Source organism: Nicotiana sylvestris, chromosome 3 (genome assembly GCF_000393655.2).
Source record: "Nicotiana sylvestris chromosome 3, ASM39365v2, whole genome shotgun sequence".
Taxonomy (NCBI): Eukaryota; Viridiplantae; Streptophyta; class Magnoliopsida; order Solanales; family Solanaceae; genus Nicotiana; species Nicotiana sylvestris.
Window position 1 is genome coordinate 209,157,866 of NC_091059.1, and position 12,013 is coordinate 209,169,878.

At 38.4% G+C, this 12,013-nt stretch overlaps 2 protein-coding genes across 2 annotated transcripts; one reads left to right on the forward strand and one right to left on the reverse strand.

Moving 5' to 3' along the window:
- The first annotated feature begins 1,234 nt into the window (after positions 1–1,234).
- On the forward strand, positions 1,235–7,689 carry LOC104220376 (ATP-dependent Clp protease ATP-binding subunit ClpA homolog CD4B, chloroplastic-like). The gene is made up of 10 exons (XM_009771238.2): positions 1,235–1,395; positions 2,679–3,250; positions 3,467–3,582; positions 3,717–3,839; positions 3,987–4,172; positions 4,843–5,058; positions 5,266–5,483; positions 5,808–5,883; positions 5,965–6,054; positions 6,200–7,689. Exons 2-10 carry the CDS (start codon positions 2,686–2,688, stop codon positions 7,379–7,381), a joined length of 2,772 nt encoding a protein of 923 aa, XP_009769540.1. The 5' UTR covers positions 1,235–1,395; positions 2,679–2,685; the 3' UTR covers positions 7,382–7,689.
- Positions 7,690–9,474: 1,785 nt separating this feature from the next.
- Positions 9,475–11,644, reverse strand: LOC104220377 (uncharacterized). Its single transcript, XM_070168662.1, has one exon. The coding sequence runs from the start codon at positions 11,577–11,579 to the stop codon at positions 9,777–9,779; it is 1,803 nt and encodes a 600-aa protein (XP_070024763.1). The 5' UTR covers positions 11,580–11,644; the 3' UTR covers positions 9,475–9,776.
- Between the last annotated feature and the right edge of the window lie 369 nt (positions 11,645–12,013).

Sequence of the window (12,013 nt, forward strand, 5' to 3'; positions counted from 1 at the left end):
TAAATGAATCTGGAATGAATTGATGTAAATTTCGAATACCTGATAGTTATAAGAAATTACAGCCAATGCAAAAGAGGGATTAATATTGGGGTTGAGATTAAGGTTGTTTAAAATCGAATCGTAACCGTTAACCAAACCGCAAAATTGTAGCCAATAATATCGGGTTGTCGGAGTAATAGTCGATGAACGGATTGAAATTTTATAATTAACGGCTTAACGATTTGGGATGGATTACTCAATTTTTGTATCAAATAAACCGTTAAGAATTTTTATATTTACGTTTCTCCCTCCTCTTCATAACAAATCATCATTTTCTTCTTGCTTTTGTCTACCACTCCTTACTTTTGCTATTTCTTTTCTTCATTCTTTTCTTTTTTTAAGTTAAAAAGTAATAAATTTTTTACTATTGCTTCCTTTTTATTTAGGATCTGCCATGAATCTTATTTTTCTCTTTAGATATAATTGAGAACTTAAGAGTATTTTATAGCAAGGCTGAAGTCAAATAGACTCCCAAGTTGGGAGCATGTGTGATCATTAACATTTCTTGTGCTATGGTTATAGTAACATACAGTTACATAATAGTTGACATATCAGGAATATAATAATTGGCATTAGATTAAATCGATTGGAGAAATATTATATAAATAAATTTGGACTTAAATTTTTCCTATCTTTAGTTCTTATTTGTTTTATGATCTATTTGATTTAGTCGATAAACCGTCTGATAATCGCCCGATAATTGTTAATTCAATACCAATCCTTGTAACATTTTATTGGTTGGCTAGCTTAGGGTTTGGTTCAGGTTTAGCTTCTACCAGTCAAAATAAAATACCAGGCCGGGTAGATTTTTACATTTATAAACCAATAGCCGATAACCGATAACCAATAAGCCGAACCAATTAGCCTAAATATACACCCGATAAGCACCTCTAGTTGAGATGATCCTTTCTTTTCCACCTTCTCCTCCCTCAATGTAATAAAAAATTAAAAAATAACATAAAATTGAGATCAGCCAGCGGACACGTCAACAATGTGGGGCCATGTATCCTCTCTTTGATGGTGAATGGACCAGTAAGATAAAAGTATTCAAATCAAACGGTAGTGATTTGCTTAGGCGAATTTCCCAAAGGAGAAAGATGAGAAGAGAAGAGAAGAGATGTTTTGGGGTGTATGACGGTGCACGAGTGGTCAATGGAGTGGCAAATATAAACACGAAAGCCAAAACACAAGCCTAGAGAGAGAGAGAGTTCTTTTATAATTACATCCACAATCCTATATCTATCTTTATAGCAATTCACGGCCGACCTTTTTCAAGGTCTCTCTATTTCTTTTCCCTTTCTTCTCTCTATCTCTTTTCAATCCTGAAGAATCTTTTGGGTCTTTAGTATTATTGAGGTGAGCATCTCTTAACCTAATGAATTGAATAATCTCCCTATATATATATATATCTATCTATATATACATATTTATTTGTTAAATAAGAGGTTGGTATTAGGGTTCTTTTTCAAGATTTGTTTTTTGGGTGGGTGTTGAATGCTTTAATTAGTTGTTTTATCCGTTCAATACTCTCGACCCCTTTATTTCTTGTGTTTCAATTCAAGCATACTTACTCGATAGAGCGGTAAAAATTGCAACTTTGGAGCTGATTTTGTTCATTAGAGTTTTTTTGAGCTGTTTCTTCTGTTCGCCTTTTGCTTCTACTTGTTTGTAGTAATTTCTGAGCTTGTCTTTGTCGAGTTGCTTCTTTGAAAAGGGGTATGAGGTAGCTCACCCTTTTGTGATTTTAATTAAGCATTTATATTGGTTCTGGTTGACTTCTTGTGTTATTGAAATTCCGACCTCACTGCTTCACTAAATTACTCTGAAGTGTTTGAAACTAGTTGGTACTTGGAATACTGAATAGAACTGGCTTGTCTTAAGGGCATGAGTTTTAGTAGTGTCTAGATTAGACCCTTATCCACCTTATCCATTTTGGTTCCTATGTCCAGTTCCCCGGATTGCCATTTCTTTTTAGCTTTTGGATTGTTAGTTAATCAGATTCGTAAAAGAACTATTGTATTATATCCAATTTGTTTATATATTGTGATTGAAACCAAGTAACATATATGAGAATGAGTAATAAAACCAACAATCAACTTACCGCTTTTGATGTCCCACGATTCTTCTAGTTTAGAAACTAAGGTCCTTGCAGCTTGGCTGCTTCATCCTGGAGAAAACAGTTGACACCATTTGGTGGCTGCATAGTTTTCCAGCTCTTCTAATTTAGAGGCTTTATTATTTGGTTACTTAGTAATTTTTATGGTGACATTTGTATCTAGCTTTAAGTAGTAACTTTTATGCTGACATTTGTATCTAGCTTTAAAGAGTAATTTTTATGGTGACATCTGTATCTAGCTTTAAGCTAATGCGTCAGCTATGTATTGCTCAAATATTCTGTGAATATAGGGGAAGGGTATTTGCATAGTTTTTGAAGTTCAGAATTCCCAGAAGGATCTTGTTTCTCTATATTATGTCACCCAAAAAAGTTGAACCTTCAATTGTTATCAATAATTTTATTTATGTTTACTAATTGGGAATTCCAATTGATCATATCCTTATTCTGTTAAGTAATATGAACCTTGATATTTTACCAAATGTCACAAGTGAGTTTTTATGACATGCTATCATATCAATTGCAGGTCCATCATGGCTCGAGCTTTAGTTCAGTCAACTAACATCCCATCTTCAGTTGCCGGTGAAAGGACTAGGCAATTTAGTGGATCTGGGAAAAACAAAAAAACTGTTAAAATGCTCTGTAATGTACAATCACCCTCCATAAGGTTGACCAATTTTACAGGACTGCGAGGGTGCAATGCAGTAGATACACTTGTAAAATCTGGACAAACTCTCCATTCAAAAGTGGCAGCTGCAACTTCTGTTAGGCGGCCAAAAGGTTGCCGGTTTGTCCCAAAAGCAATGTTTGAGCGCTTCACTGAGAAAGCAATAAAAGTCATTATGCTTGCACAAGAAGAGGCCAGACGACTAGGTCATAACTTCGTTGGCACAGAGCAGATTTTGTTGGGTCTTATTGGTGAGGGAACTGGTATTGCAGCTAAAGTTCTTAAATCCATGGGAATCAATTTAAAAGATGCTCGTGTGGAGGTGGAGAAGATAATTGGAAGGGGTAGTGGGTTTGTTGCTGTTGAGATTCCATTTACTCCTCGTGCAAAGCGTGTTCTTGAACTCTCTCTGGAGGAAGCCCGCCAACTAGGTACCTTATCTAATCATTTCAGTCTTTTCTTGGGTTGTCTTTCAGACATAAAAAAAAAATTATCTTTTTGATCTATTTTAATTTAGTTGTTGTAGGCACGATTTTCTATAGTTAATTTATTTTCTCATTTTCCTCTCTTGTCCTTTCCGTGCATGAGCTTCATCGAATTCTGAAAGTCATTTGGTTATTGTCTGTGCTGATTGGTTTTTCATACAGGGCATAACTACATTGGCTCGGAACACTTGCTACTTGGATTGCTGCGTGAAGGTGAAGGTGTGGCTGCCCGTGTTCTTGAGAACTTGGGTGCTGACCCCAGTAACATTCGCACACAGGCAAGTAGTTTGTGCTTCCTTTGGGTACCTTCATTATTTTTTTCTTTCTTTTTTGGTACTTTGGTGGGGCCAGGGGTATCTAAATTACTTGAATTCATTGTAATAACTTCCTTTTGTTTTATTTTGTAAAATAGGTCATTCGAATGGTTGGCGAGAGTAATGAGGCTGTCGGTGCTAGTGTTGGTGGTGGAACTTCTGGACAAAAGATGCCTACATTGGAGGAGTACGGCACCAATTTGACAAAGTTAGCTGAAGAGGTACTTAGAAAGTTATATTTGTCATGCAATGGTGACTATACTTAATTTTATTTGTGTTTTAGCTGTGCAAAAAAATGGAGTTATATTTGTCATATTGTGGTGATTGCCTCTCTTCATTTATCTGATCTGGCCATATTGTGTTTTCAGGGGAAACTGGATCCTGTTGTTGGAAGACAACCGCAAATTGAGCGCGTTACTCAAATCTTGGGTCGGCGTACAAAAAACAACCCTTGCCTTATTGGAGAACCAGGTGTTGGCAAAACTGCTATTGCTGAAGGTTTAGCTCAAAGAATTGCTAATGGCGATGTCCCTGAAACAATAGAGGGAAAGAAGGTAAAGACGTGTATGATAAATATGCCGAACATGATGTATGCTTGTGCGTTATTTTCTATTTTTTCAATGTTATGTTAACTGTATAGCAGATCCAGTCTTAGGTGGGAAGGCTTAACAATTCATATTTATAGTGTCTTAAAATTTGTTTTTATTGAGTAATTAATTTTATCAAATTAGAAGTCAAAATTCCAAAGACCAGATATATACAAGGAGTATGAAGAGTAGAAAATGCCATACTGTTATGCCAATCCCCATTCACAACTCAATTCTCCACCCCCACCCCCACCCCAAACCAAAGAAAAAAAGGAAACATGATTCTCCACAAACTATCAACCATCTTTGCTCATTAATATTTTTGATGGGTGCTCCAAACATTTACAAAAAGCCACGAATGATAAAAGAAAAAAACTTAGTACGAGCTTGTTTTCAATTCCAACCTCCTGAAGCGTCCTCTACATATTTCCTTCAGTGATTGGTTTATGGACTCAGCTATGAAGTATTGGAGAAAAACAGGTTGTAGTTACCCTCTTACTTTAATTCTATTCTAACAAGGTACAGGAGAGCCTATTTTTTTTTTGAAATGTAACTGATTTCAATGTCATGTGTGGTATTACTTTTCTTTTAATTGTAAATCCCTTTTCTTATGTGACTTGCTATTGGTGATGATTAGGTCATAACACTAGATATGGGTTTGCTTGTTGCTGGGACAAAATACCGTGGAGAGTTTGAGGAAAGACTGAAGAAACTAATGGAAGAAATTAAACAAAGTGATGAAATAATACTCTTTATTGATGAAGTGCACACATTGATTGGAGCTGGAGCTGCAGAGGGGGCAATTGATGCTGCAAACATCTTGAAACCTGCCCTGGCTAGAGGGGAACTACAGGTTAGTTATCCTCCTAGACCTAGTATGTTCCTTGTAAATTTAAACAAGAACTAGAAATACACTTTTTAATTTGATGATTAATCATTATCTTGATCCTGAGTTAATCCTGGTAGAACTGCAAAACAATGTCGAAAGGTAAATCTGTTAACATGACAATATTTACTGCTGGTGTAACTGAGAAGTAGTTTATTTGGTTTCACTTGTCAGTGTATTGGAGCCACAACCCTGGATGAGTACAGAAAGCACATTGAGAAAGATCCTGCGTTGGAGAGGAGGTTCCAGCCAGTTAAAGTCCCTGAACCTACTGTGGATGAAACCATACAGATCTTGAAAGGGCTTCGGGAGAGATATGAGATTCATCACAAGCTCCGTTACACCGATGAGGCATTAGAAGCTGCTGCCCAGCTTTCTTATCAGTACATCAGGTAATTAATCATGTTTTCATTTTCCAAATTTCCCTTAGTCTCTCCTCGCTTTGAGTTGTTGGTACATTTTGACATTGGGATTTCATAACCAACTGATTTTACGCGTATAGTAAGATATATCCTTCCCAAGATGGTATTATGTTCTTTATATAGTGTCTTAGAAGTTGGTTTCTTTTGTATCGACATCTGAATAAGCTTATGCATATTTTTATCTACTCCTGAAAATTGGCACATATATCTCCAAACCAAAATATTTTTCCTAGATTCCATGATAACTCATTTATAGTTGACCACGCTTTTAACTTGAACCTTTGCTTGTTCCAGTGACCGTTTTCTGCCTGATAAAGCAATTGATTTGATTGATGAAGCTGGTTCTCGTGTTAGACTTCGCCATGCACAGGTATAAAGTACTCTCTTAATCTACCTTTCCCTGCCCTCTTTTCCTAATGGAGTCATGACCCGTTTTCTTGGTACGATCTAGCTCCCTGAGGAAGCAAGAGAGCTCGAGAAAGAACTTCGTCAGATTACAAAGGAGAAAAATGAAGCTGTGCGCGGTCAAGATTTTGAAAAGGTGATTGGTTTTCTCTGATTCTGTGCATAAAATTCCTGTGAACTGCTTTCTTCCTTAGTAAAAGCATTGAACTGCTTTTCATGCTAAATAGTGTAATTGCAGAGTTTGCATTACATAATCTCGTATCTCTCAATGCATTTGACAGGCTGGGGAACTGCGTGATAGAGAAATGGATCTTAAGGCACAGATCTCAGCCCTGATAGACAAAAACAAAGAGATGAGCAAGGCTGAATCCGAGGCTGGAGATACAGGTCCACTCGTTACAGAGGCAGATATTCAGCACATTGTGTCTTCATGGACTGGCATCCCTGTTGAGAAGGTTTCTACAGACGAGTCTGATCGCCTCTTGAAAATGGAAGAAACACTTCACACCAGAATCATTGGCCAGGATGAAGCTGTTAAAGCCATTAGTCGTGCTATCCGACGTGCTCGTGTTGGGCTCAAGAATCCCAACCGACCTATTGCCAGTTTCATCTTTTCTGGTCCAACTGGTGTTGGGAAATCAGAACTGGCCAAGGCTTTAGCAGCATACTACTTTGGTTCTGAAGAAGCAATGATCCGGCTTGATATGAGTGAGTTTATGGAGAGACACACCGTCTCTAAACTCATTGGTTCACCCCCTGGTTATGTTGGTTATACTGAAGGTGGTCAACTGACTGAAGCTGTGAGGCGTCGACCTTACACTGTTGTGCTCTTTGATGAGATTGAGAAGGCTCATCCTGATGTCTTCAACATGATGCTTCAAATTCTTGAAGATGGAAGATTGACAGACAGCAAGGGCAGAACTGTCGACTTCAAGAATACACTTCTCATCATGACATCGAATGTCGGAAGCAGTGTGATAGAGAAAGGAGGCCGTCGTATAGGTTTTGATCTAGATTATGACGAGAAGGATAGCAGTTACAACCGTATCAAAAGCTTGGTGACTGAGGAGTTGAAACAGTACTTCAGGCCAGAGTTCTTGAACAGATTGGATGAGATGATTGTATTCCGTCAGCTAACTAAGTTAGAGGTGAAGGAGATAGCTGATATCATGCTTAAGGAGGTCTTTGAGAGGTTGAAAAATAAGGAGATAGAACTTCAAGTGACAGAGAGGTTTAGAGACAGGGTGGTTGATGAAGGGTACAACCCAAGCTACGGAGCAAGACCGTTGAGGAGAGCTATTATGAGACTGCTGGAAGACAGCATGGCTGAGAAGATGCTTGCAGGTGAGATCAAAGAAGGTGATTCAGTAATTGTGGACGTGGACTCTGATGGCAATGTGACCGTCCTCAATGGCACTAGCGGAACTCCCTCAGATCCAGCTCCTGAGCCTATCCCTGTGTAGATCCGCTTCTTGCTTTAGCTCTGCAAATTTGTTGTTTGTAATGTTGCTTTCATTTGTCTTGGCCACTAAGCTCTCCTGGGGTTATGAAGCAACTTGTGAGTAATTTATGGGGTCATTGGGTGAAATCTGCCAAGTTGAGAAGGGTGGCATCTCCATTATATGCAGAGCTTTCAGGATTACACACTACATACTGGATTTCGTTAAGATTGTAGTGACCTCGCAAGATAGTGTAAAATTGCGACGAAGACTATGTAGAACCATATCTTCTAATTTATGGTAGGTGATAGTCGAATTTGTCATTGTTTTCAGCACCTTTTTCCTGCTGTCTGGCTCAAATCACAATCTTTATAGAATGCATATAAGGAAATAGGTTATTTACATATATTTCTCTAATGCTACGTTTCGTTAACTTTCCATTAAGTGGCTGAAGTATTTGTGCATCGCACACAGCACAATCCTATTTTTTTTTTTTCTATAAAATATCAAAACTTCATAGGCCTTATATTCAAGTAACAGTCGGGATTTATTTTTATCTTTTTTTATTCTTTTTCTTTTCCATGTAACGGATTTAATAAACCCACCTCATTGACCTGAGCATGTTTTGGTTCTGAAGTAATCGTGAAAAAAGTGTAAACTAGAGTGCCTGCTTAAAAGTTGAACAGGACTTTTTGAGCTTGAACGAATTGATTTTTGTTGGATACTGCTCGATTTGGTTAATTGAAATTTGGCACAACACTAAAATGCACAAAAATGTCGCCACATCCCAAGAAAGATCCTATTCCTAGCCTCTCTACGGTCATTTAGATGCAAACAACTACAACAAATCCAATGTAATCCCATAAGTGGGGTCAGAGTGTAGAGTGTACGCATACCTTACCCCTACCTGCAAACAACTACAACAAATCCAGTGTAATCCCATAAGTGGGGTCAGAGGAGTGTAGGGTGTACGCATACCTTACCCTTACCTTAAGAAGGTAGAGAGATTGTTTCCGGTAGACCTCGGCCTAGGAAAGATAGAGAGAAAAACATCTCTTATCTTAACGTAGATGATAACAGCTTAATGTATTTTTGGATCTGTCAAGTCATGAATGCAGTAACATATTATTATTTTTTTGCGGACTTTGACCATATATTTTTTCCCCTCGAAATGTTTTCATATGATCTAGTAGACAACAGGAGGTCTGTATAATTATGGGATCCTATCGCTGGAGATTTTTACTGGGAAACGGCCCAGAGACAAACTATTTGATGGACAATGTGACTCTCCACGTTTTCGTCAAACTGGGCATTACCAGATCAAGTAATGGATATTGTTGATGGATCCTCTCGTTGTGTAGAAATGACACAAGGGGATGCAAATAAGAATATAAGTAGGGAACAGATGGGGTGTTTGGTTTCTATCTTCCAACTTGGGTTAGTATGTTCAGCAGAAACACCACAAGAGAGAATTAACATCGAACAGGTTTTACAGGGAACTGATAATAGTCAGAGACAGGTTTCCAAACTAATCGGAATCCACTGCTAAGCAGTCCCTAAAATACAGCTCAAAGAAAAGCCTGATTAAGTTGTTAATTGTTAATTGTCAATTGAGTTATGTATGGTCAAAGTTAGATATCAACTTCACATATACTTTTAAGACATATGACAGTTAATATCTTTTTATCCCGGATGACAGAATATATCAGAATGTCCCAAGTTCATCTCAATTTAAAATGTCTTCAGTCAGCAACCGCCATTTCAAATAAATTGCTCAGGAAGACATGGCATTAACCCATATAAATTGAGCGGTTAACAACTTAAAATAGCAGTTCAGAAAGATATACGGTACCAACTACCTACTAATCAGTTTTCCAAAACGTCCAAATTCAGATGACATCGAAAAAAGGAGCTCTGAATTTTGGGCATCACTATGATTCATTCGGTTAGTGAGGTACCAAAGCTCGACCACTGGAGTCTGGACATATAGATAAGAAATTATTCATCTCCATTTAGGCCAAAATTCAAATCAAGTTTTTGAGATAGCAAGTGAACAATCGTTTGTTAATATAGAGATAGAAGCTGCAAAAGTAAACCTCCCATGTCCTCACAAGATCTCATCAAGTAAATATGTATTTTATCCAGATGTAGCCCGAAAACAAAAACAATCAAGAAAGGGAGGGAATGCATAGATTCTGACAACAGTATAACCAAAATGGAATCATTCAATCCCTCAAAACCACTAAGTTTCTTTTCTCTTCACTCACAACAAAATCAGAAAGTTCCCAAAATATAACTAGAGTGGAAGGATTTCTCAGATCACGAACAATTCCCAAAACCAAAGGCAAAGGGGGAAGAAACAGTGCTACCCGAAAAAGCAGCTATTGCCAGAAAAAAGCCATAAATTGACAGGTAATCCTCATGGTCGATCAGTTTCTGCAACATTTGGCCAATCGAGAAACTTATAACCCTGAAGAGAAGGTGGCAAATAAGTCTGTGATGATGAGTCTGGATTGTCAGGAGGATAAATATAGTCCTTTCCATAACCAAGATCCTTCATTAGCTTAGTTGGTGCATTCCTAAGATGAATGGGCACCCCTTCATTTTGTCCAACTGATTCCCTTACCACTTTTTGAGCTGCCCCTATTGCTCTATAGACGGCAATAGACTTAGGAGCCAAGGCCAAATAAGCAACACAGTGAGCAAGGATAACATTGCACTCGGGCATGCCAATAAAATGACAAGCTTGGTAGCAAGCGACAGCCTGACAAAGAGCTGATGGATCAGCTAACCCCACATCTTCACTAGCAAACCTGACAAGCCTACGCGCTATGTAAAGAGGCTCTTCACCCCCTTCCAACATTCTCGCCAGCCAATAAATGGAAGCGTCAGAATCACTTCCTCTCATAGATTTGTGAAGTGCGCTGACAAGATTATAGTGTTCATTCCCTGCTTTGTCATAAGCCAAATGCTTACATTGCAATGCTTCTTTCACATCATCCAGAGTTATAACTGCAGACAAACAAGACAAATCAGCATTTCCTGTGTTTTCCTCTAATTCCCTGTTTGATCCTCTCGCCATTAGCGTCCGTGCAGCAGTAGTGGTAGCAGAAATTTCCAAGGCATTCAATGCTACCCTAGCATCACCATCACAATTTGCTGAAAGAAACTCTATACACTCATCATTTACTTCAATTTTCATCATCTCACCCATAGAAAAGCACAGCCCTTTATCAGAATCAGCCACGGCCCGCCTAAGGAGAGCAGCAATGTCATGGGGTTTTAAGGGATTGAGAGTCAAGACTCTGCACCTGGACAATAACGGCGTAATCAAATGAAACGATGGATTCTCCGTAGTTGCTCCCATGAAAATGACACTGCCATCTTCAATAACCGGCAAAAAGGAATCTTGTTGGGCTTTATTGAACCTATGAACCTCATCAATAAACAAAATGGTCCTCTTGTTGCTTTTCTTTTTCAGTCTTCTCGCTTCATCAACTGCATCTCTAACATCCTTAACACCCGAAGTAACAGCCGATAACGAAACAAAACGATAGGTATTATTGTTATTATTATTAGTACCACCAGCAGCTTGAGAAGCAGAGCAAGTGTTAACTATGGCTCTAGCAATGGAGGTTTTGCCAGTACCTGGTGGACCCCACAGAAGTATTGATGGAAGACGACCGCAATCAATGGCTGATCGAAGAAGGGATTTTGGCGCCAAAATGTGGTCTTGCCCAACAACGTCGTCTAGGGTACGAGGTCGCATTCGTTCGGCCAATGGCTCATGAGGCGGTGGAGCTGGTTTCTGTTTTTTCCCCTGCTCATTTTCTACTAATTTAGGACGCTTTGTTAAACGGAGTAATTGAGGTTCGTTATCGTCTTCTTGAGGGGTCACCACTTCCTTAGGGTTCAAGACTTTAAGTGTTGATACGGGGGTAGGTGTGAGGGGTTTAGAGGGAAATTGAAAGAATTGATCGATTTTGGGCTGGAAAGGATGATGATCGTGGGCGGCGTTAGTAGTAGTAGTAGTAGGGGAATCGGAGGATGGAGGAATTGGGGGGTTGAAATTGGGAGAATCTTCGCTGGAATCCTTGTGGTGGTTGTTGCGGTGGCTGAGAATCCACTCGGTGGCTTTAACGACATCGCCGCCGGTAATGGTTAGTGCTTGAGCGACTAAGTCTACTGGAAAGCCCATCCCTAGAAGCTGCTGCTCCGCCATGGTCTTCTTTTTCCCGCTTTCTAAGCTCCGCTTTGGCGCGGTTTTGTTGATGAAAATGTTGTATTAACGATTTCAATCGTCATTATAGAAAATGAGGAGTACTATTTTCAAAAATGCTTAATGTCAAATTTAATAAATAAATAAGTACTCCCTCCTTCTCAAACTATATATCGTACTTTATTTCAAATTATTTATCATTTTAGAATTTTAAAACTAAATTATTTTTTTTCTATTTTACCCTTAATATTAATTATTCTTGAAGACTACAAATACTTCAATTATGAATAAATATTAAATGAAAAGAGATTATATCTTAAAACATAAATAACAGTAAAACAGTCAAAAAAATCCTCCTATTTAATATTTTTCTTAAGAGGCATGTAAAAGAGAAATACGACAGATTATTTGAAACGGGGGAAGTAAAAGAAAAGAAG